General features: G+C 30.9%; 2 protein-coding genes across 2 annotated transcripts; one reads left to right on the top strand and one right to left on the bottom strand.

Annotated features, from left to right (window-relative positions):
- The first annotated feature begins 967 nt into the window (after nt 1-967).
- On the top strand, nt 968-4772 carry LOC111716721 (serine protease inhibitor Kazal-type 1). The gene is made up of 4 exons (XM_023492196.1): nt 968-1072; nt 2046-2176; nt 3196-3249; nt 3940-4772. The coding sequence occupies exons 1-4, from the start codon at nt 1027-1029 to the stop codon at nt 4006-4008; spliced, it is 300 nt and encodes a 99-aa protein (XP_023347964.1). The 5' UTR covers nt 968-1026; the 3' UTR covers nt 4009-4772.
- Nucleotides 4773-4831: 59 nt separating this feature from the next.
- LOC111716720 (histone-lysine N-methyltransferase SETD7) lies at nt 4832-24176 on the bottom strand (the record flags this gene model as incomplete). The annotated part of the gene is given in 20 exon segments (XM_023492195.1): nt 4832-4920; nt 5847-5888; nt 8266-8348; nt 9022-9100; nt 9240-9331; nt 9771-9843; nt 10509-10561; nt 11051-11129; nt 11737-11792; nt 12356-12426; nt 12813-12865; nt 14940-15011; nt 15836-15902; nt 17220-17291; nt 18602-18662; nt 18813-18861; nt 20819-20884; nt 21571-21657; nt 22889-22933; nt 24069-24176. Coding segments are annotated over 19 exon segments (1239 nt in total). The 3' UTR covers nt 4832-4871.
- Nucleotides 24177-25279: the final 1103 nt, after the last annotated feature.

Below are 25279 nucleotides of genomic sequence, written 5' to 3'. Positions count from 1 at the left end.
AGATATCTGAATAAAGGGAAAGCTAACTAGATATCTGAATAAAGGGAAAGCTAACTAGATATCTGAATAAAGGGAAAGCTAACTAGATATCTGAACAAAGGGAAAGCTAACTAGATATCTGAATAAAGGTAAAGCTAATGAGATATCTGATTAAAGGGAAAGCTATTTACAGTTAAAACCACATCGAAAGAATGTACCAAATGTCGTCTTCAATGGGTTTTGTACTATAGGGTGTCCCAATAAACATGGGAATTCAGTGACGAATTCGATATCGTCTTTTTAAAAAACTCTTTGATTTAGTGTAGTGATACTATGTTTTGACTGCACATACGGGTGTACTTATGTAAAACAAGAAAATTGCAGTATACAAACAGAGTAAACTGGTCCGTCTTCACTGTTCATCTTGCGGAGACATTATAGACACATCTTTGCAGTCTTTTACCCTTTTCATAAAATAAATTCTAGCAGACATTATGATATTATGGCGTTAGAAATTAGGTATTACAATGCTAATCTATAACAAAGACGATATCCAATTCGTCACTAAATTCCTATGTTTTTTGGGACACCCTGTATTTTACGTAAATCTCAGTATTTATGAAAATAAGTAAATAGCCATGAATATGCGGGAACAGTTTTAAAGAGTCCCATATAATCATTTAATTAAAAACTAAATATCTGCAACATTCCAACATTAGAAATTGAAGAATACGACATTTTATGAATTCTTTCGATGTATGGCTTATTTAGAGTTTAACTGTAGATGTCTGAATACAGGGAAAGCTAACTAGATTTCTGAATAAAGGGAAAGCTATCTAGATTTCTGAATAAAGGGAAAGCTAACTAGATTTCTAAATAAAGGGAAAGCTAACTGTTTATCTGAATAAAGTAAAATTTCCTAACTGGATATTAGATTAGATAATGATGTTAAAACCCTCAAAATATTGAAAGTTAATCTCCCAAGTGTTAATCCCACACATAAAAAAATAATATTGTATTTCCATCAGACAATAACAAAAATAAACAATGAAGACGACAATGGTTTTACTCTTACTGGGCTTTATGCTTCTAGGTAAGAAAACCTTATAACATCTAAAGCCTTTCATGCAACGAAAAATCTCAATATTGAAAGCGTCTGGTCTCAATGTTTTTGAGCTCTATTTATAAAAAGCTATAAGTGTCATTGCGCTTATTATTTTTATGATATGTTTTAAGAAATGTTTAATTTGTAATTTATAAACTTGTTTACTATGGTCTTCCAAATCCAATAAAAAGCGAATTAGATTTTTTTCTTTTAAAAGTCGCAGAACGACATACATTACAAATATTAAAAAATATTACAGATGACAAATATAAAAATATTTAGCTTCATGTCTAATTTAGATATTAATGAAAGCAACTTTTGTTTTGCTTTGATGCGGTTAGTAAATATGATTGTACAGGGTGTCTCAATAAACAAGGGAATTAAGTTACGACTTCAATATCGTCTTTGTTCCGTGCAGCATTATTACGTAATCATAATTTTAGTAGCTTTCAATTTAAAACAATTTACATATGAAACTGCTATAGTCTCGGGAATTCCAAAATGTGGTCCACCATTTTCGAACCTTGAACATTTACGGAGTTATCGAGAAATCTGCCCAGATTCCCTATTATTTAATAATGAAGTTTTTCTTTCAAAGTAAATTTCAAGTATTTAAGGCAGACCATATTTTAAAGAGTTCAAAAGACATATAACCTTTAATTGTATGACACACTTTTTGTCATTTAATCAAACATCGGAACATAAGACGATTTTCAAATTTTCATGTATATTGGGACACTCTGTCTACAAGGGCGTAGTCAGGTATTTGTCCAGGGGTGGGGGCTTACATTTTTTTCCAGTGGGGGGGCTCCGCATTCGTTGGGGCCTGAAAACCCCTGAAATCAAAAGATTGCAATGGTCCAGAGGGGGGCATATCCCCATAGTCCCCCCCTGACTACGCCTCTAGGGGTGGATATTTGCTACCATTGAACCGAACAGCCATTTATTTCTGAGTTTTAAGTTAATTGTGATGACGGGGAGGTCGTCGTTGAGAAGGAGGTCGAGGCTGGGAACAAGACCGAGGATGAAACCTCGGGGGTTTTGCCTTCAGAATGCTTCCTATGCAACTGTCCCAAGATATATGCTGCAAAGGTAAAAACGTTGAAATGATTTTATTTTCAAATTTGCCTTGTTCCAAAAATGTATAGAAAACAAATATTTTTATAACTAGTTATAACAATATTACTTTGGTTTGCAATGCCATAAAGTATTTGGACAGTTAAATGTATTTTTTCTTTTATGATTATTTGGTTCCGAATTTTGCAACCCCAAAATAAAATCTAAAAAGGCGAGAATCTGACTGACATAGAGAAAATTAAAATTTAAAAACTTGATAACATATCGTGCCAAATTACTAGTGTTATGAGTCATTTTATGAAATGTTTGTGCAACTTACTTGATGCAATGTTTTTTCTAGATATAATCAGCTTTTAAAAAACAGAAATAATAAAAATAAAGTTGATTTCAATTTTTGTTTTATCAAAATCCGGGAACCTATTAAACTTCATAAAACAGTGATATAATATACTGCTAAAGTTATAGCACGATTTTCCACGTCTTTAATAAAATTTACCATAACTTTTTAAGTGTTGAATATGTTTTAAACCAATATATTTCTTTAAATTAACATAAATACATACACCTGATTAATGCATAGTTTACATAGGAAAAATTATAAATGTTTTTACATGTCTAGACCATAAATAATTCACGGATAGTCTTTGGTTTGTTAAACAGAAAAATCCTACCTAAGTGTGATATAGCAAAAATTAAAAATTGCGCATTCCTAAAAATAATTAAAAAATAAAATGAGATAAATATATACTTTTTTAATATCTAATTATTGACAAATATTTAGTACGAAAAATGAGTGTATACTCAAACTAGAAAAAAATATTTTTGGTTGAAGAAATTGAGCCTTTCCCACAAATCTGAATTTGCACAACGCTATATTTTGCGATCTGATGGTGTAAACCATTTATATATCAAACACCAACTAAATTGATAGTTTGAATTATCTAAGATCTACGACAAAGATATAGGGATAATCAAAGTTTGTTGCAAAAAGACTATTTCTAATGTTTATAACTAATTACTGATATATATTTTAGTGCGGAAGTGATGGTAAAACTTATCAGAATGAATGTATGATGGAATGCGCTAAGGAAACCCACTTGAAAATTATCTAAAGTTTTCAATTAAAAAATTCTTTAACTTTTGTTTTCATGACGAATTTTTTTAAAACTTAAAGCAATATAACTTAGTTTTGTTAATTGCTAAAAGCTGAGCATGGTTCTAGAAAGGAGTTGTAAGAATTCTAAATTTGGCGGATAATTTGTATGTTCACAAACTTTTGACAGTCAGGATGGATTTTTGTGACTAAAACTACAGATCTAAAAACTACATTTTTGAAAAGCCCTTGAAAATTGGACTTAGAAAAATGTGTCACATTTGATATTGTCTTTAAAAAGGGGTGTTTTTTAGACATTTTTCGACCCTTATATGGCATTTTTTAACCCTCTCTAGCACACTGCAAACTATTAAAGTTATCGGTTGAAATAGGGCTAAGAACATGCATTTCAACCCTATACATATAGTCCTTTTCTGGGGAGGGGGGCGTGGGACGTCCCCAGGCTATACATAGATTCAACCCCCCCCCCAGAAAGTGTTTACGAAATACGAATGAGGGAATAGACTATAATTTCTCATTAGAGTAAGTTCAGATCTAAGTAAGATTGGTATCAATCGAGTTTGAATTAGATTTGAATTCAGCTTGTGCACTCTTTCATTTTCACGAACACTCCCTTCAAGACTTTCTGGATGAATATTTGAGAATTGAAAAGAGGGTTGTTTAGGAGAAATGTCCAGATTTGACCAGAGATCTTAGTTTAGACGCAAGGAACATCAGGAGTGGTCCTTGCTAGATCTGCATTCCCTTTATTTCAATCTTGCTTTATCAATCCTTACATTACCACATTTCTAAACCAATCCCTTTATTGCCACATAACCAAACCAATCCTTACATTGCCACATTTTTAAACCAATCCCTACATTGCCAAAATAACTAAACCAATCCCTACATTGCCAAAATAACTAAACCAATCACTACATTGCAATATTTTTAAACCAATCCCTACATTACCACATAACTAAACCAATCCCTACATTGCCACATTTTTAAACCAATCCCTAAATTTCCACATTTCTAAACCAATCCCTAAATTGCCACATTCTAAACAAATACCTACATTGCCACATTTTTAAACCAATCCCTCCATTACCACATAACTAAGCCAATCCCTACATTGCCACATTTCTAAACCAATCCCTACATTGCCATATAACTAAACCAATCCCTACATTGCCACATTTCTAAATCAATCCCTTAATTGCCACATTTCTAAACCAATCCCTTAATTGCCACATTTCTAAACCAATCCCTTTATTGCCACATAACTAAACCAATCCCTTAATTGCCACATTTCTAAACCAATCCCTAAATTGCCACATTTCTAAACCAATCCCTTTATTGCCACACAACTAAACCAACCCCTTTATTACCACATTTCTAAACGAATCCCTTTATTGCCCCTTGATAAAACAAAATTGCAATTATTTTCTACTTATTTATTACTGTTTTATATATTTTTATAAATTGGTTGATTACAATAAAAGCTATTATAATCTGTAGAGTATTTATTAATATTTAAAGTATTTTAAAACCTTTTTAACAAATCAAATACGTATATTTTTAAAGTTTTAATTTCCATAAATGTCTTGATGTTATCTACTGTGGATCAAGAAGCTCTATTTCTTCATCTTCTATTTCAGTAATCCTGAAATTAAAAAAGTTTTATTTACCAAAAAAAAATGAAATTTTAAGAATTAGATAAAATGTTATTTTGTCAAGCACAACTTTTTGAAACAAGGTAAAATGTCAACTTATTGGTTAAAGCCCAAACCTTTAATGTAAGACTTAAAGGGAGTGACCGGCTATGTAAGGTAGTTGAATATGCAGTGTTGTGGAAAATTTCTTTCGGATTCATTTGAGACATATTAAACTTTTTAAAGATCTGTAAATCCTGAGTTTGAGCGCAAATTCGATGTTCAAAACTCCTACTTTGGGGGTGGATACGTTTTCAGAATTTTTTCAGAACTACATGTTGAGAAAATAAAAATTAATCTTTTCATCGAAAATAAGTAATTTTGTTCAATTATTAGTTTCGATTATCTCATTACTCTGGTTCCTCATTATTCAAAAAGATTTTCGCAGCTTTTCTAAAATTATTATTAGAAGACGACATTTGAAGAATTTGAAGAAATCTGCGAATAAATTCAACGAAAATTAGAAACTCAATAAAATAATGAAAACTAAATAATCGATTTTAGCAATTATTTATTGACAAATTTCTTTTGAGAAATATGTTCCTAACAATCTAATTAGATTACTGTATAATTTTTACTTTATTTTTCGTTGTCGTTATTTAAAAATAAAAATAAAACTAATTCTGAAAACGTATCCACCCACAAAGTAGGAGTTTTAAACGTCGAATTTCCGCTCAAACTGGAAACGTTAAAAATGATGTAACGTATTTTAAAATCCTACATCTTGGCAATCATAGGTGTTTGATATCTTAAACTTTGACTATTTAATTTAGCAGCCATTTACAGTTTGTAACATAAAAGGTCTAGAATATAAAACTAGTTGTAAAGATATAAATTTAGTTAGATGAGAAAAATCTTTTTTCTTTTCTCTAAATACCTTGGTTCGTTCCCTTCCTGTTCACTGAGCCCAGCCTTTGCCCTAAAACAGGTTTATATTAGAAATAAAGAAATTGTATTAATTGTAATATAAGAATTGTAAGCCTACAGGGTTATTCACAAAGGGTGAGACTGTAAAGACGACCTGAATCTCTTTTTATGGCCTATTTAAGTTTACAGTTGCAGGGGATCATGAATGTAAGGGAACAGAAATCTAAATTCCGTACAGTCGTCTCTGAAGTCTCATCATTTGTGGGTAACCCTGTTCTTTTAAGTACCCCCCTTTGTTAAGTGGTATTCCAAGTCACATTGACAAGTGTATTCGTTAATGGGCAAATAAGGGAAATGAGAAGAAGATATCTCACAGAATCTTATAATTTTCCATAATCATCACTTTATAAAAGTAACTAGCGGATCTATATAGTACAGACTAGGGTTTCCAGCGAACGAAAACTTTTGCGAAAAAATGTAAAAATTATCGGCTGTTTTTCGCATTTTATCGCAAAATTTCTCGTTTTTTCGCGATAATAAATTAGGCGGGAAATGAGAAAGCAATGCGAAATTTCCCGAAGAAAACCGCGAAAATCATAGTGTTGCAGTTGCATGAACAACTAATTGCACAAAAAAACGTGTGGAATTCTCTGCTCTGCATTTTTTACCCCAAAATTTTCGTTCGTTTGCTCGTGAAACTTACGCATTTTTTTTTGCGAAACAGAAAAAAGCAAAATTTTTCAAAAAAGTGAAATTTTTGCGAGCGAACGAATTGCGAAAAAATGCAAAATTTTCGCAAAACAAATTACTCTTTTCGATGGAAATTGGACATTTAGCTAAAGTATTAAATTGTACCAATGTTAAATGGATATTTACTCAGCTAAAGGATTAAATGGCACCAATGTGACTTGGATATTTACTCAGCTAAATGATTAAATGGTACCAATGTGAATTGGGTATTTACTCAGCTAAATGATTAAATGGTACCAATGTGAATTGGATATTTACTCAGATAAAGGATTAAATGGTATCAATGTGAATTGGACATTTACTCAGCTAAAGTATTAAATTGTACCAATGTGAAATGGATATTTACTCAGCTAAAGGATTAAATGGTACCAATGTGAATTGGATATTTACTCAGCTAAAGGAATAAATGGTACCAATGTGAATTGGGTATTTACTCAGCTAAAGGAATAAATGGTACCAATGTAAATTGGATATTTACTCAGCTAAAGGATTAAATGGTACCAATGTGAATTGGACATTTACTCAGCTAAATGATTAAATGGTACCAATGTGAATTGGACATTTACTCAGCTTAAGGATTAAATGGTACCAATGTGAATGGGATATTTATTCAGCTAAAGGATTAAATGGTATCAATGTGAATTGGACATTTACTCAGCTAAAGTATTAAATTGTACCAATGTGAAATGGATATTTACTCAGCTAAAGGAATAAATGGTACCAATGTGAATTGGGTATTTACTCAGCTAAAGGAATAAATGGTACCAATGTGAATTGGACATTTACTCAGCTAAATGATTAAATGGTACCAATGTGAATTGGACATTTACTCAGCTAAATGATTAAATGGTACCAATGTGAATGGGATATTTACTCAGCTAAAGGATTAAATGGTACCAATGTGAATTGGACATTTACTCAGCTAAAGGATTAAATGGTACCAATGTGAATTGGGTATTTACTCAGCTAAATGATTAAATGGTACCAATGTGAATTGGATATTTATTCAGCTAAATGATTAAATGGTACCAATGTGAATTGGACATTTACTCAGCTAAATGATTAAATGGTACCAATGTGAATTGGGTATTTATTCAGCTAAATGATTAAATGGTACCAATGTGAATTGGATATTTATTCAGCTAAATGATTAAATGGTACCAATGTGAATTGGATATTTACTCAGCTAAAGTATTAAATTGTACCAATGTGAAATGGATATTTACTCAGCTAAATGATTAAATGGTACCAATGTGAATGGGATATTTACTCAGCTAAAGGATTAAATGGTACCAATGTAAATTGGATATTTACTCAGCTAAAGAATTAAATGGTAACCAATTTGAATTGGTATTTACTCAGCTAAAGGATGTAATGGTACCAATGTGAATTGGACATTTACTCAGCTGAAGGATTAAATGGTACCAATGTGAATTGGACATTTACTCAGCAGAAGGATTAAATGGTACCAATTTGAATTGGATATTTACTCAGCTAAAGGATGTAATGGTACCAATGTGAATTGGACATTTACTCAGCTAAAGGATGTAATGGTACCAATGTGAATTGGACATTTACTCAGCTGAAGGGTTAAATGGTACCAATGTGAATTGGACATGAAAATCTTTAAATGGAGTCTCACTTCAATCCCTTCAAGAACAAGAATCAAAATGTTTTACTTTGCATATTTGACAGAAGCTTCCTCAGTGAGTAAATCTTCTGAAAGATATTCCTCAGGCATTGTTGATAGATCTACACCAACCTTCAAATATAAAAAGAAATAATACAATTTTTAATTGTTTGCCGCAGCTGTCTGTACACCAACTTCACTTTTTTGCCATATCAATCAATAAATAAGTTCAGCAGACTGAAAAAAACCACCATAAAACGTTTTATGTCGTTCAGTGTATTCTGTGAAAAAACACCAAATCGAAATCAAATAGCTGTTCTCTCATATACAAAGCTAAGCAATAAGCTAATATTTTTCAATGAGATAAATAATTTTCTTTTAAACCAAATATATGTAATGTGATATTGATTTCAAGATTATGTCAAGTCGCCTTGAATATAGTCTTATCTGGCTTATAAAATGATTTTTCAAAGAAAGAAACGAGTTTAAATTTTCAGAAAATCGTAAATAGCAGAAAACAAGTTCAGATTGAATTCCGTGCAGTCGTCTATGAAATTTTACCCTTTCCCGGTAACTCTGTGTATCAACATAATCAATCACACATTACTTAAAACTCCATTTTTTAACCAATTATTGAATAAGAAAAATGTACTACCAGGTCGGGTACTTGAAGCTGAGAAAATAATATTACCGGGTCTGGTACATTAAGCTAAGATTATAATAATTCCGGGTCTGGTACTGGTACATTAAGCTTAGATTATAATATTACCGGGTCAGGTACATTAAGCTAAGATTATAATATTACCGGGTCTGGTACATTTAGCTCCTCTGAGTCTGGTAATGGTATTCTGTACCCCTGCAGTTCATACTGTCTATCTATATACCTAAAAAGAATATATTTCAACTTTTGATTCGATTCTCAAATAGAATTTTGTTTAAATACTATTTATTATTAGCAAAATATTATGGAAATATTTACTTTTACTAAAACTATAGTGAAAGAGCTTTACTATACAGATTTACCTTTGGATCGCTGTATCGTCTCCGCGCTTTATTTTACGCATATGATGAATCCACACAACACGGTACCACTCAGGAGATTTAGCTAGACACATCTTAAAAATAGGAGATTAAGCTAGAGTCATCTTAAATATAAGAGATTTAGCTAGAGTCATCTTAAATATTTGAGATTCAGCTAGAGTTTTCTTAAATATAAGAGATTTAGCTAGAAATATATCAATTATTAAATATTGGAGATTTAGCTGGAGTCAACTTAAATATAAAAGATTTAACTAGAGTCATCTAAATTACAAAATATTTAGCTAGAGTCATCTTAAATAAAACACACTTCCTTGAAATTTAGAATTGAGCTAAATTGTTCTTAAAAATAGTTATATTTTGACTTTTTAAATTCTCATGGTTTGTTGTTAAATAAAAAAAATGATGGTTTAACATTTCAATGGTTGATAGTAAGCGAGGGGGGGGGAGGGAGAGACGTTTACCCCTCTCACAAGCCAAAATATTTCTCTTAACACCATATGATTATTATAATACCTGGTAGTTTACTAAAATTTCTTCATCTTTCTTGATTGGTTTCTGAGCAGTCAGGGAGCGAATTAAACCAAACCTATAAGAAACCAATCATTACAGTTCCGCCTGTTCTGTTGCATAAAACGTGCTGCAGGTCAACCAATAACCAGATCCTGGGTACACTAGACGAGCCTGTACGAGTAAACACTACTCCAGAGAATCCTTGTTCTGGTTCGGATCATGCGTTATCTATAGAAGGTTTCAAACCTTTCAGATATACTACTTCCATGCAAAATTACCTAATTCTTTGCAGTTTCTGAGATTGTTAATTTTCAAATCAAGAAGGTATTATAAGCTAAGACTAGCTCTGTTATTTTTTTCCCATTTTCATCCAAGTTTAGGTCTCTTGTTTAAGCTGATCACGGTGGCACAAGAGAATTAGTTGAACCATCCGTAGGCAAAACAATACATGTATTGTCTGTGCAAGCAAAGAAATAGAGTTTTGCAAACAAAATTAAAATAGAATATTAAACTTTACCTCGGGTGCTCATATAGAATATTAAACTTTACCTCGGGTGCTCATATAGAATATTAAACTTTACCTCGGGTGCTCATATAGAATATTAAACTTTACCTCGGGTGCTCATATAGAATATTAAACTTTACCTCGGGTGCTCATATAGAATATTAAACTTTACCTCGGGTGCTCATATAGAATATTAAACTTTACCTCGGGTGCTCAAATAGAATATTAAACTTTACCTCGGGTGCTCATATAGAGTCCATTCAACGTTAGGAAGAAATGTATGGTTCGCCTAAACATTATTATGAAATTAACACAAAACTGTGTATTTTTATGTTAATGTAATAAAGTTTTATCATAACTTTGTCCAGTGATCAATACTTATGTTTGATAAAGCGCTATTTTACAACATCTCAATATCCCCAATGGCAACGTTTAAATATGATAACTTGACTGCACACCTAGGTTATTTAAGCGACAGTAAGTTAATCTTTCGGACGACAAAAGTTACGCATAAATACTTGTTCATGGGAATTATAAGTTTCCATCACAAACGTGTTAACATGGGGTTCGATTTTCATACCTTGTGGGCTGATGTGGCACAGTATTGATCTATATAGTGTGGTATTATATACCTTGTGGGCTGATGTGGCACGGTATTTACTTATATAGTGTGGTAATATTTACCTTGTGGTCTAATGTTGCATCAGTATTGATCTATATGGTGTGTGAGTGGGCTAATGTAGCACAGTATTGATCTATATAGTATAGTAATATATACCTTGTGGGCTAATGTGGCACAGTATTGATCTATGGTATGGTATCCGAATGGAATATCCATATCAATATCTCCATTTAATCTTAAAATCAAAAAAGTTCTATTTATTTTGATAAACTTAAAAATGAACTATGAAGAATTTTACTAAATTAAATATATTGAATTTTTTCAAAAAGATTGCCCTTAGGCCGAATTTAAAGAATTTAAGCCACGGTTTAGATTTAAGCCGCGGTTTAATTATGGTTGGTTTCACTTAAAATTGTATCAAATGTTTCAAGATTTTAGCCGGCGCTCAAATTAAACCGGGTTTTGGCGGATTTAAGCCGCGACTTAAATTCTTTAAATTAGGCCTCTGAAGTTAGAACTTTTGTGTTTATTTTCGTTTATTCAGATTATTTTAAATCCTGTATCCCGAGGCCGAATTTAAAGAATTTAAGTCGCGGCTTAACGCGGCTTAAATTTAAACCGCGGCACAAATTCTTTAAATTCGGCCTCTGTAGAAATAAATTCAATTTAGGGATCAATGATTAATCCTCATATTATGTGATCACATTGGGTTAAAGATTAATGTTAATAATCTACACACAAATTCAGATCTCAGGTTTTAAAGCAATTTGCTTTTAATAATTATATTGTTTAAAAAAGTTCAAAAACAAATTTGTTCTACTTAAAGATATAAAATGATTTTCCTTATTCTATAATCTGATCGGGGCATATGTTCACTAGCATAAGTGCAGGTCTTTATCTAAAGATAAATTTAGAATTAGATTTAAAATGATATTCAAAGAGACCGTAAATGTTCATATTCCTTTGATATAAAGTCAGATTCACAACAGTACTGTTAAAAGTTTTTAATGCTTAGGTATGGCTTGTATACCTATGTTTTTGTTTTTTCAATATTTTCAATTGTGGCTTTTATACCAAGGAACCTTGTGCATTTCTTGCTTCAAAAATAATGGAGAAATGATTACAGGAATTGAGTCTTTGCCACCACTCAAATTTTGTAATCCCTATATCTTTGCAACTTTCAAACTTCAAACTATTTTTTCAAACAGAAGGAGTACGACATGGGGTTGCAAAGATAGAGGGATTATAAAATCAAAGCCTGTGGCAAATACAGAATTCCTTTAAACAAAAAGCAAGAATCTTCCATATTATTTCTCAGAATAAGGTTTCAAGAACACCGTTGTGAATCGTACGTGTCACAGTTTTTAAATGAAGAGTCACTTAAAATTAACAATATGGTAGTGATGGTAGTGATGGTAGTAATGGTAGTGATGGTAGTGATGGTAGTGATGGTACCCATACCTTTATTCCATTGTATAGAGCAACAATCTCTCTGTGTTCAATATCTTTCTTTGCAAAAAGTCCCTCTCCACCTTAATTAATAATATTTAAAAATGGAAAAATTATATTGATCAAATTTCAAAAAAAAGTTTGCTCTCAGAGAAACAACAGGAAATGTATTACATATTATATTTTTATTTAAAAATTGTATTAACATTTATAAAAAAAGTTGTTTATTTATTTATTATAGTTTAAACAATTCAATTAATTATTACAGTGTGCAGGACAATTCAAACTTTTTGATCTAACAAAATTCATAGTTTGAAATATTTAAGTTTTATGAAATTTGGTTGCTATGATAAAGGTAATACAAAATTAGAGTGTATGGCAAAAAAACATTTACTTTCGTTGATCATGTTTATTTTTCAAGTTGATTATTATTTTTTTTTTTGTGAGGGGGATGTTTCTAGACTCTTACCTTGTGGTAGATTAGATACTTTAACATAAACCTTAGTATCCTCCCAGGGATCCCTGAACAAATAGTTTTTTACAATTTAACTTTTTTGTCATAGGTTAATATTTTTTACATTTTTATACATTTCACATTTTTGTTATAATGTCTGAACTGAAGTGGGTTCAGATATTTTAACTTAATTAAGATAACAATTATAATATTATTAATAATGATGATGACAGTGATAATTGCAATAATAATGTTCTAAGTACGTATAGTTATTATTTATGACGATAATAATATTGAAAACTAGCTTGGGAGCCAAGCTTTGCCTGGAAGCAAATTTTTCTGTACAAGAGTCAACCTAGATTCAACTAAGAATTCTTAGACCTAGCTGAGAGCATTCCCACGTGGTTCTCCCAAGTTCCCCAACCAAATTTGAGGCAAATCAGTTAAGGGGTTTCTTAGTTATGATCTGACAGAAGAACAAACAAACATAGATTACTACTTTATAAATATAAATAATATATGAATGAAATATTAACATAACAATAATAATAATAATAAAAGAAGTATAATTAATTATAAATCGATAACACCGCTACACATGTTTACAAAGAACAATTCACAAACTTATATATAAAATAGTAATCTGTGTTTTTCTGTTTGTCTGTTTGTATGTCCGATCTTATCTGAGAAAACACATTGACTGATTTGCCTCAAATATTGACTGAGAGAAACTCGGTAGAACCGTGTTGGGATGTTCCTAAATATTGGTTTAAAATGTCTAAATTAAATGGGTTTAAAGAACATTTTTTTCAGATTTTCCTGGGTTCCCAAGCTTATATGTGTATATAAAGTAGTAATCTATGTTTGTCTGCTTATATGTCCCAAGGATGTAATGCAAGGAAAGTTATTTCAGAAGTGTACGCATCTTTTGTACTGCAGTGTATTGTGTTTGGGCGGTAATGTAAACTCAAGACGGATGTTACAGCCTGACATGGGATCCATCTTTCACATAAAAAAACCAATGAAATATTCTGGTCATAGGAAAATATTATGTAAATTATCAAAATTATCAAATTTAATGCTATTAACCTCCTCGGATACAAAAAGATCACTGATGCATCCATTCTTGTTTACTAATTCCGCCCAAAGAGAACTGGTTTCAATTTGTACGCAGAGTATACGCGACCGCAATTAACTTTCCTTGCATTACATTCTTGATATGTCCGGTCATAACGCATAAGCCGCCTGACATGCCTTACATTTTTATTAAAGAACTCTTAGCTTGATTTGAATATTTTAAGATGATTAAGTCAACTTTCATTATTAACATTTAGTTTCCCTGGGTAAAGCTGGGTTCCCAAGCTAGTATTTTCAATAAGATTAAATGTAAAGTTTCTAACGAAAAGTAATTATGAATTCATGAACAAGTTCAGCTACAGATTATTCACAAGTGTTCCTATGTATAACCTGTAAATATATATTTATATAAAAGCAGGATTATAAAAGATACGTCAAGTAATTACATCCAACTGTCCACTATTTAGAAGATTTCATTTAAATTTTTTCAAAAATACTTTTTAAAATAATGAAATTTTTCAATCCCAAGGTAAAGAGAACCAATCAAAATTCTGATATTGATTAAAAATTCGCGGAAAGGAATTGGGTCTTTGCCACAAACTCTGAATTTATAATCCCTATATCTTTAGAACCCATTGTCGTAAATCTTTGATATTTCAAACCTATATTATTTGATCTAACAGAATTCAAAGTTTGAAATATCTAAGGTCTACAACATTGGATTCCAAAGATAAAGGGTTTAGAAAAGCAGAGTTTGTGGCAAAGACTCAATTCCTTAGATTTGCCAAGTTTTGCAAAGAATGAGGTAGTTGAACTACGTACGGCTAGTTCAACTACTGGATCAAGTTCAGTTAATTGTGCATGAGGGAAAAAAAGCTATTTTAGAAAGGTTCATTTACTTTTTCTTTTTCCTAAATTTTCATTTTCAGTATTTAAAAAAAAATAGAAAAAATTGTAATAACAATTTGTAAATAGCGACAACAAAAAATGACGAAAAAGTGAAAATGACAAAAAACGTAAAAATGGTACAACAGATGTATGACTTGTAAAATGTAAGACGGTAACCTGAGTAGTGGATGCAGTGCTATATTCTTTATTGTAGGATTTTCATACTCATACACGGTACCGGAACCTTCACTAGAAATATTTAAAAAAATGTATTTTTAATGAAAATTGTTTTAACTAAAGGGACTGTACAATCGTAATTTCAATTCATAACATCCTCTTCACACCGCTTGATCTGAGAAACAATAAAGAAAATATCGTTGTTTCTCTATTAAAAAAAGAGTCGAATTATGTCAATTTTATTTCTTCTCCCTAACACATAAATCCGCATTTTAAAGAGAAACTACAATTAAAAACGATCAATTTTCAGATTAAAAAACGAAATTATTTTGAAATGTTCATCAGATGAATGTTTATCAAGAATTCAGAACAAAAAACGTGGATTGGAAATGAAACAGTGTGCGTGGGGGAAGCCAGATATTCTAGAGATCTTTCCAAATTAGATCACGTGATCACAAAAAGTAATTTGATTTGAATAATCGTCTAAGCTTTGTAATTTGAATATTCTGAATCAGTTATACAGGGTTAACCAAAAGGATAAGACTTTTAAAGTGACTGTTAATGTTTTAGAATCAATCATATAAACTTGTCATGACTCACACAGGCAAATAATCTGTCAACATCCGAATCACTGACATAGGTGATAGAATCTCATAAAACTTTGAATGAATTTGAGAAAACTTTGATCGAATCTTATAAAAATTTGATATGATCTAATAAAATTTTGATAGTATCTAATAAAACTTTTATATGATCTAATAAAACTTTGATAATATCTAATAAAACTTTGATATAATCTTATACAACTTTGATAGAAATTCATAAAACTTTGATAAATCTTTGATATAAATTCTTAAATTGCATTTGATAAAATATTGACTGAATCTCATGTTTACCTGAAAACTGGAAACTTTATTCCATTCTTTTCATCAACTCCTATTATCTGACACAACTGGCCTCGAACTAAAATAAACATTGAAAAATAAAATCTGTAGTTTTTTAATTTAGTTCTCAGTTCGGATTTAAAGTAAAGCAATTAAGAACTTGGTTACGACTCTACTCTTAATTAAATATACTTCTATATTTTATTGAGGCCCAAAGGGCCACTGCAGTTGCTGCACTGAAGAGATAATTTAAATTTAAAGATTTAAAAATACCTACCTGAGATATAAAGATCAAGATTAAAAATATCAAGTGGTCAAAATTAAAGAGATGACAAGATTAAGCAATCAAGATCACCGAGATTAAGTGTACAAGATTAACAAGATCAAACCTTCAAGAATAACACAGTCAAGCTTTCGAGATTATTGAGATCAAGTGTTCAAGATTNCAAACGTTCAAGAATAACACAGTCAAGCTTTCGAGATTATTGAGATCAAGTGTTCAAGATTAACAAGATAAAGCTTTCAAGATTAACAAGATCAAACGTTCAAGATTAAAAAGACCAAGTGTTCAAGATTACCAAGATCAAGCGTTCAAGATTAATAAAATCAAGTGTTCAAGATTAACGAGATCAAGTGTTCAAGATTAAAAAGATCAAGTGTTCAAGATAAACAAGATAAAGCTTTCTTGATTAACATGATTAAGCGTTCAAGTTAACATGATCAATCGTTCAAGATTAACATGATTAAGCGTTCAAGATCAACGAGAAGTGTTCAAGATTAATAAAATCAAGCGTTCAAGATTAACAAGACTAAGCGTTTAAGATTAACAAGATCAAGTGTTCAATATTATCCAGATCAAGTGTACAAGATAAACAAGATCAAGCGATCAATATTATGAAATCAAGCCTTCAAGATTAATATAATCAAACGTTCAAGATTCACAAGATCAAGTGTTCAAGATTAACAATATTTAGCGTTCAAGATTAAGATTTCCGATCTCTGATCTCTAAGTTTTATTTTTTATCAAAAAGTATTATTTTAGAAAATAATGAGCTTTACAGTTTTGAAATAACTAGATTTTTCCAGCTGAAGCAGTCGGCAAACTTGGCATTCGGTTTAATAAAGAAAATGAAATCAGTTTTAAAAAACAGCTAGATTTTTCCAGAATAGGTACATTTGTAAAAATCGAAGAAAACATTCAAAATTTGAATTCTGTTGAAGTTCTAATCACTTACTGGAGTTTACCATTTCCTAATCTTTAACTTTAAACTTTTCAATGATTAAATTTTTTAGAACACCTCATCATCTGAATGCGTTAAAAAGAAAGCAAATATTAAATGTTGAGATCTACTTAAAACGTTAACTTGCCGTTTTAGAAAAAAATATAAAAACTAACCTAATTTTTCATTTTTGAATTCTCCTCTTATAACCATCTTCATATCAGGGTAAATATACGCAATATTGGGCCCTACAATAAGAAATTATTAAAAAATCAGAATTGAATAAAAATTATTAAAAATAAAAATACTTTTGAAAAGGATTGTTTTGATTTGAGTATCGAGAGAGTAATATAGGAATTGTCGAATTCGTATAAAAAATAAGATATGCAGGGTGTCTCTGAAAAAAGTGTGTTAAGGATTTTTAGCATCACTGTTATTATGTTAAAAAATGATCCTTTAAGGTACAATCCCCATTCATGTGTGGGTGTCGATCAAACATTTTTATCTAAAATGCCGTTTAACCTTCAAAATTTCTTCGGAAATGGGACCGAGCACATTTTCGAATAAATATTAATTGCTTTTTCATCCACTAAACGTCGTTTTATTCTACTAAACATAATTCAATACCCATTAAATGGGGAGTTGTCGTTGAAACATTTTACTCTAAAATGCCGCTTTAGCCTTCAAAATGTACTCAAAATATAGTCAGTCCCCTTTTCCAAAGATTTTCAAAAAAAAGGAAAAATTTGTTTGTTAATGATTTTTTAGAAAATTTCAATTCTATCAGTAAAATGCGCAATTTATTCTATTCTGTCGTATAAAACGTAAAGATAGAATTATAATCTATTTTTTTAAAAATCTTTTGAAAAGAGATCGAGCACATTTTCGAATATTATGTCTACTTTTGAAGATTAAAACGGTATTTTAGAGAAGTATACCTATTACATACTTACTACAAGCCCTTTTTAACACATTACTAAGATGTATAGAAGGCTAAAATGCCTAAACACATTTTTTTTCAGAGATACCCTATTTATTACATGTTTTCAAGTGCATTGGCTTTCTTTCTTGCAAGTTTTTTATTTGAAAAATTATTTATCAAAAGTTAAAGATTGTTTTACATTTGCTTGAATTGAAAATTATTAAAAGGGTTTTACATATAGATGGCGATCAGCAAGTATAGTATTAAAAGAATTGACAAAAAATTAAGCAGATATCTAAAAAAATGAACAATTACAAAGAATACTTTAAAAAACTGCGTAAGCGGGATTTCAAGTTAGCCTTTATGCAAAGATGTCAATGCCCAATCTACAACGGTATCCTTAAAAGCTTCGTCTTATCAAATTAGTAAAAGTAAAAACTTGTGCATTTCTTGTTTATAAGAAACAATGGAAAAATTCAAAGAAATAAACCCTTCTTAAGTCAGAAAACGATGTTATCATCCTCATGTCTAATAAAATTAAGGTTTGAAGGATACTGTTGTTAATCGGACATTGCTAGCTTTGCATGGAAGGCCATTTTAAATTACGATTACAGTCCCTTTAAAACAAATATATACCTGTAAATTCTCCTTTCCCATCTACTTCACCAACCACCCAACCAGAATTATCATACATTCCCTACAACCCAATTTAGTTATTTTAAGGAGAATTAAACATTTGTATATATAAAACACTTTGTTTGTTTGTCCGTCCGTTTGTATTCAATAAACGTCAATATTACGTTATTCTTTTTTTCTAGAACAGTCCCTTTAAATCTCTTCGACATACCTTCCACCAGATTCCACGTTTTAATCCCTTGTAATGTCTTCCAACCATCCTGAAATTGAAGAAGTACGTTAAAGAACTTAAAACTGTAAAAGGACTTTTATCTTATTTTTCTAATTATCATAAATGATTAATACAAAAGTGTATAATGTTATGTTAATAGCATTCCCTTTATTTAATTGTTCTCTCTTATCATTGCTATCAGTGACAATTACAGGGCAATTGCCATCGCTATCAGTGACAATTACAGGGCAATTGCCATTGGCAGCAATTGATTATAAAATGGTTTGACTGGTTGATATTAATTCTCAACTCTGATAAGCTGACCACAGATGAACTTCAGTTTGGTTTTCAGAAGCTAGCCAGTACTACAATGTGCAGCTGGGGGGTCAACTCTGTAGTGGATTTTTATAACAGAGCTGGTAGAGCAGTTTATGCTTGTGCAATGGATCTGAGTAAGGCATTTGATCTTTTGTCATGGGAAGTGCTCTTCTCAGAGTTATTGGAGAGGGGTGTTTCACCTCTAGCATTAAGGTATTTAATGTTCATTTACTTAAATCAAAAATGTAATGTTAGATGGGGTAATGCGTTCTCAAATACCTTCAATGTACAAAATGGAGTCAGACAAGGAGCAGTTTCTTCCCCTGTGCTATTCTGTATATACATTAACAAAGTTATTAAGTTATTACGCTGTTCAACGATTGGATGCCAAATCCAGGGTGTCTATCTGGGTATATGCAGATGATATTATTCTGCTTTCTCCTAGCAGAACAGGTCTTCAGGAAATGGTGAAAATTTGTGAAAATTTTGCCAAAGCTACTAAACTGAAATTTAGTACAAATATTCGAATCGAAAAATGTAACACTAAATGCCTTATTTTTTCTTAAGAAATGACTAATTATAATGAAATAACCCCAATTTTATTGAATAAATTACCCTTACCATTTGTCAACGACTTAAAACATTTAGGAAATGTTCTGCAAAGTGATAATTCAATGACCATAGAATGCAATAAAAAAAGAGCTATTTTCATTTCAAAAATTCATACCCTTAACCAAGAATTTTATTTTAACAGTCCTGATGTTATTTTGAAACTGTATAATATTTACTGTTGTAGTTTTTATGGATCTAGTATTTGGGACTTGAGTTCCCAATGTGTTTCAAACTTGTATATAGCATTGAATACTGCTATTAGAATTCTTTTTAATGTACCTAGAGATACGCATAGGTACTTGATTGAAAGTATTTCACAATGTTTACATGTAAAAACTATGTTAGCTAGCAGGTGTGTGTCTTTCTATGAGACTATTGAAGCAAGTTCTAAGCTTTGCATTAGATTTCTTTATAATTTATGTAAAAATGACCGTAACACAGTTCTTGGCAGAAATTTATTTTCTATTGCAAATGATTGTTCTGTAAATCCTTCGGATCTTAGTAAAATGTTAGTTAAAAAACAAATGAAATATTTTGATGTTCCATTGGAACATGCATGGAAAGTTCCGGTTTTGCAAGAACTTTTAAATACAAGAATGAATAATTTATATGTTGAAGGATTCGATGATTATGCAATAACTGAAATGATATATATGTTATGTAATGAGTAATAATCAATGTTTATTTTCTGACATTTTCAAAAACACACAAAAAATTTGTAGTTGCTGATTTAATTTCTACATTTATTCATTTGTCAGTTGTTTTGTATCCAATAAACATCAAAAAGACTGAACCTATATTTTACGTACGTGGTAGTTCACATGGCCAGACAAATATTTGGTTTGGATAAAGTTAGATTTATCAACATTTTGGAAAGTTCGCAATTCAGAACAGAAATATCCGCAAAAATTTGCATTGTTAGTTTTTTTTACAATCTTCTAAAAATAGGGTTGCCATTACAGAAAGAAGAGCTAAATGTATGCATGAAAATGTTCACAAATTCGACACTAAGCTAAAAGTAAAAAATTCTTTGTTACAAAACTTCATCATTGACTACCAAATTGTAAAACAACAACCTGAGTATACTTTTCCCTGCACTTTTGGGACCAAATTCTCGACTAAATCCATGAGGCACACCGTCTCTGTAAACAAATAATGCTTCATGTTATTAAATTCTCGACTAAATCCATGAGGCACACCGTCTCTATAAACAAATAGTGCTTCATGTTATCAAATTCTCGACTAAATCCATGAGGCACACCATCTCTGTAAACAAATAATGCTTCATGTTATTAAATTCTGTTATTTTCTTGGTTTTGTTTAAATAAATTAAATGTCAGAAAGGCTGAACCTGATGCCAAGACATTCAGTATTTGCCATATATCTTTGCTACCCAAACTATGAGTTCTGTATGAGTTGAGTTTTGGTTTACACCAAAAAGTTGAACAGATAAATGTAATAGAAAATTTTGTTTTATGGCAAAAATTGTATTCCTTTACAAACTAGATTGGTTCAATTTCTTTATTGTGGAACCTTAGTGATTGCGGATTAAATTATTGATATAAATCAAAGGAGATTTGTTAGCACTAGGCGTTTTCAACCATTTTCTCCTTAAAGACGATTTACTATAAGTAAAATTAGTGCTATCTTATCCAAATTTGATTCAGTTTCAGCCTTCTACCTCTTTCATTTTTCACGTACACTCCCTTTAAATAATCTTTAAAGAAAAATGGTTTCTAATTCAAAAAAAAAAACAAAATTCTAAGACATAATATAATATTCAAATATAGTAAGAGAAATTTAAAAATTATTTAGTTTATATTCCTACTTGTAATATCCTTCTATCCAGCCTGTATTGATGATATTTGCTTTTATCTCTCCATTTAAGAATCCATTCTTCCATTCACCTTCAATCCTACACACAACACTTAATATAGTTTCCATTCAACAATCCATTCTTCCATTCACCTTCAATCCTACACACAACACTTGATATAGTTTCCATTCAACAATCCATTCTTCCCTTCACCTTCCATCCTACACACAACACTTAATATAGTTTCCATTCAGCAATCCATTCTTCCATTCACCTTCCATCCAACACACAACACATAATATATTTTCCATTCAACAATTCATTCTTCCATTCACCTTCCATCCTACACATAACACTTAATATAGTTTCCATTCAACAATTCATTCTTCCATTCACCTTCCATCCTACACACAACACTTAATATAGTTTCCATTCAACAATCCATTCTTCCATTCACCTTCCATCATGCACACACCACTTAATATAGTTTCCATTCAACAATCCATTCTTCCATTCACCTTCCATCCTACACACAACACTTAATATAGTTTCCATTCAACAATCCATTCTTCCATTCACCTTCCATCCTACATACACCATTTAATATAGTTTCCATTCAACAATCCTTTCTTCCATTCACCTTCCATCATGCACACACCACTTAATATAGTTTCCATTCAACAATCCATTCTTCCATTCACCTTCCATCCTAGACACAACACTTAATATAGTTCCATTCAAAAATCCATTCTTCCATTCACCTTCAATCCTACACACAACACTTAATATAGTTTCCATTCAACAATTCATTCTTCCATTCACCTTCCATCCTACACACAACACTTAATATAGTTCCATTCAAAAATCCATTCTTCCATTCACCTTCAATCCTACACACAACACTTAATATAGTTTCCATTCAACAATCCATTCTTCCATTCACCTTCCATCCTACACACAACACTAAATATAGTTCCATTTAAAAATCCATTCTTCCATTCACCTTCCATCCTACAAACACCATTTAATATAGTTTCCATTCAACAATTCTTTCTTCCATTCACCTTCCATCCTACACACAACACTTAATATAGTTCCATTCAAAAATCCATTCTTTCATTCACCTTCAATCCTACACACAACACTTAATATAGTTTCCATTCAACAATCCATTCTTCCATTCACCTTCCATCCTGCACACAACACTTAATATAGTTTCCATTCAATAATTGACAATGACAAAACTGCCAATTCAATTTGCTAAATCTAGTGTATTCTAATTCATGTTTGATTTAAATTTTTAAGATCTTTAAGTAAAATAAAACTTTGCCTTTCGATGCCATCAGGCCTTTGAGCAAACGTCATAACACCATTCCTAAAGAGAAAGCTTTTTTATGAATATTTAAAGTACAACATTATATCAAGGCACTGATACAGAACACTTATAAAACAAAAAAATCAGAAAAAGAATCATGCAATTTCAACTTCTGTTTTGCATTTCAGAGGGAATGAGTTTTTGCAACAAAATCCCTATATCTCTGAAACCCGAATTCGAGACCTTAAATAAAAGTGGCTATTCACTTTAGCTCTTGATCGAAACCCATGAAAGTTATATCTGATGTTCCTGTTTCAAGAAATGGATATAAAACTGTGTCAAATTTATGCGAAAATTCATATATATGTTATTTTGTATAAAAATAGCAGGTTTAAACAGCAAATATACAACCAATCTGAAAACGAAGATATCACAGAGAAACCGAATTGTAACTTAGGTTTAATTTATTATTTTATTATTTTATTTTTATTTTTAATAGATATTATTTATAATAGCATTCATAAATTCGTTTTCGTTGACTGAACGAAATGTTCGCGAAATAGATTGAACGAAAGTTTGGAAACCCTATCCTCGAGACAGGAAAATCATAACTTTCATGGGTCGTAATAAAGAGTTAAAGTGATTAGCTTTCAGCCTATACCCACTTTTATTTTTCCTTTACAGTCCCTTTAAATGTTTCAAACTATGAATTTTGTTAGATCAAATATTCTAAGTTTGACAAATTACACCGTCGGGTTGCAATGATATAGGGATTTGAAAGTTAGGTTCTGTCGACGTAATTTTAAAAGTGGTATTTCCGATCCCCTAAAGTACTTTAATCTACAATGTTGATATTCCTTCCAGACTTCCTGGTTCTATACGTCGTATTTAAATGAAGTTTAACTCCACGACTTCTCTTTGGTTGGTTATTTATATATGCAGTTTTTTATTAAAGGAACTTACGAATTTCCTTCTACTACAGGAACAATGGGGAAATTGTGAGAATTACACACTTTTTTAGCTATAAAGTAAGGTCTAAACTAGGGTACCGTTGTGAATCGAAAAAATCACTATTCAAATGGAGGGTCACTTTAATTATCTATGAGACAGTTTTTAAAACGATTATTATTATTTTTTTAATTCAGTTTAACTCGTTTAGAAAAGTTTAATTTTCCATATTATTTGTTGGTGTTACCTGTTCTTAAGTCCATCCAGGAATATTCCCTGGAACGTATCTCTATTCTCGTATAGGAGACCTCCTTCCCCTGTAGGTGTTCCATTTAGATCCCTTTTACCATGGAACCTTAGAATTAACATTTATAAACATCACGGTAAATTAGAGTTCCTGGTTATTATACATCAGTTAGTCATAACTTTGGAACCCATTTTATCTATTAAATGAAGATTTTTCTATCTTACGATTTTCTACTTTTTGTTAGACTAAATAATTTGAATAATTAAGTATTTAAAGTTGTTCACGATATATTTGATGGATTTTGAATTGGAGTTTAAACAAAATTGACTGGAAATATTTGATAAATATTGTATTTATCTATATTAATATTAAAGAGTGTTATTATGGACCGCGTTGGGGTGTTTGTTATACTGATGTGTGGTGTGTTAAACTATTGTTGTACTGTTATGTACTTGCTATGCGATTATGTATTGTGCTATTATGGACAGAATTGTACTGTTATGAATTGTATTGTTCTTTTTTATGAACTGTGTAATCTATATATAAATTTGGCTTGTCTGTCTGTTTGTTTGTTTGTTTGGGTGTCTGTCTGTTTGTATCCAACAATCAAAACGGCTGAACCGATCGGGCCCAAATTTTTGTGGGACATCTGGGGACTCAGGGAAGGATTATGAATGATCAAAATTTCAAATATTTGTCTCCATCAAAATTCGATCGTCATTAAATTTTTTAAAATTTTGAAAATCCACGACATTTTTTGTGAAAATCCGCGAATTATTTTTGTTTTGTTTTACGATGTAAACAAAGAGAACATGTTCACAATTAATTTAGAGGATGGGCGCGAAGCTCCCTCTAAGGCTAGTGTATTATACTGTCATTAACTATATGTTGTTACTATTATTTATTGTACTTTTTTATTGTATTTATTGTATTTATTATACTTTTATGTGCGGACTTCGGAGTTACAATATTATGATTGCAAATATATACGTCCTTTGTAATATATCTTCTTGCATAATTAAATGCAATTAATTATTGCACAATTCCTTTCAACAACAAAAAATTCAATTTAAACTTTGGTAGTGGCATACAATTAACTGAACTTCACTATCATTTCAATCTCAAATGTTAAGAATATTGAATTTAAACTTAATCTTTTTTATACTATTCATGTGCAGCATCATAACCAGACAAACCTAGCATAGGAAGAC

This window comes from Eurytemora carolleeae, unplaced genomic scaffold, assembly GCF_000591075.1.
Source record: "Eurytemora carolleeae unplaced genomic scaffold, Eaff_2.0 scaffold2170, whole genome shotgun sequence".
Classification (NCBI taxonomy): domain Eukaryota; kingdom Metazoa; phylum Arthropoda; class Copepoda; order Calanoida; family Temoridae; genus Eurytemora; species Eurytemora carolleeae.
The sequence above is the reverse complement of the archived record's forward strand: the minus strand, read 5'-3'. Positions and strand labels throughout refer to the sequence as shown.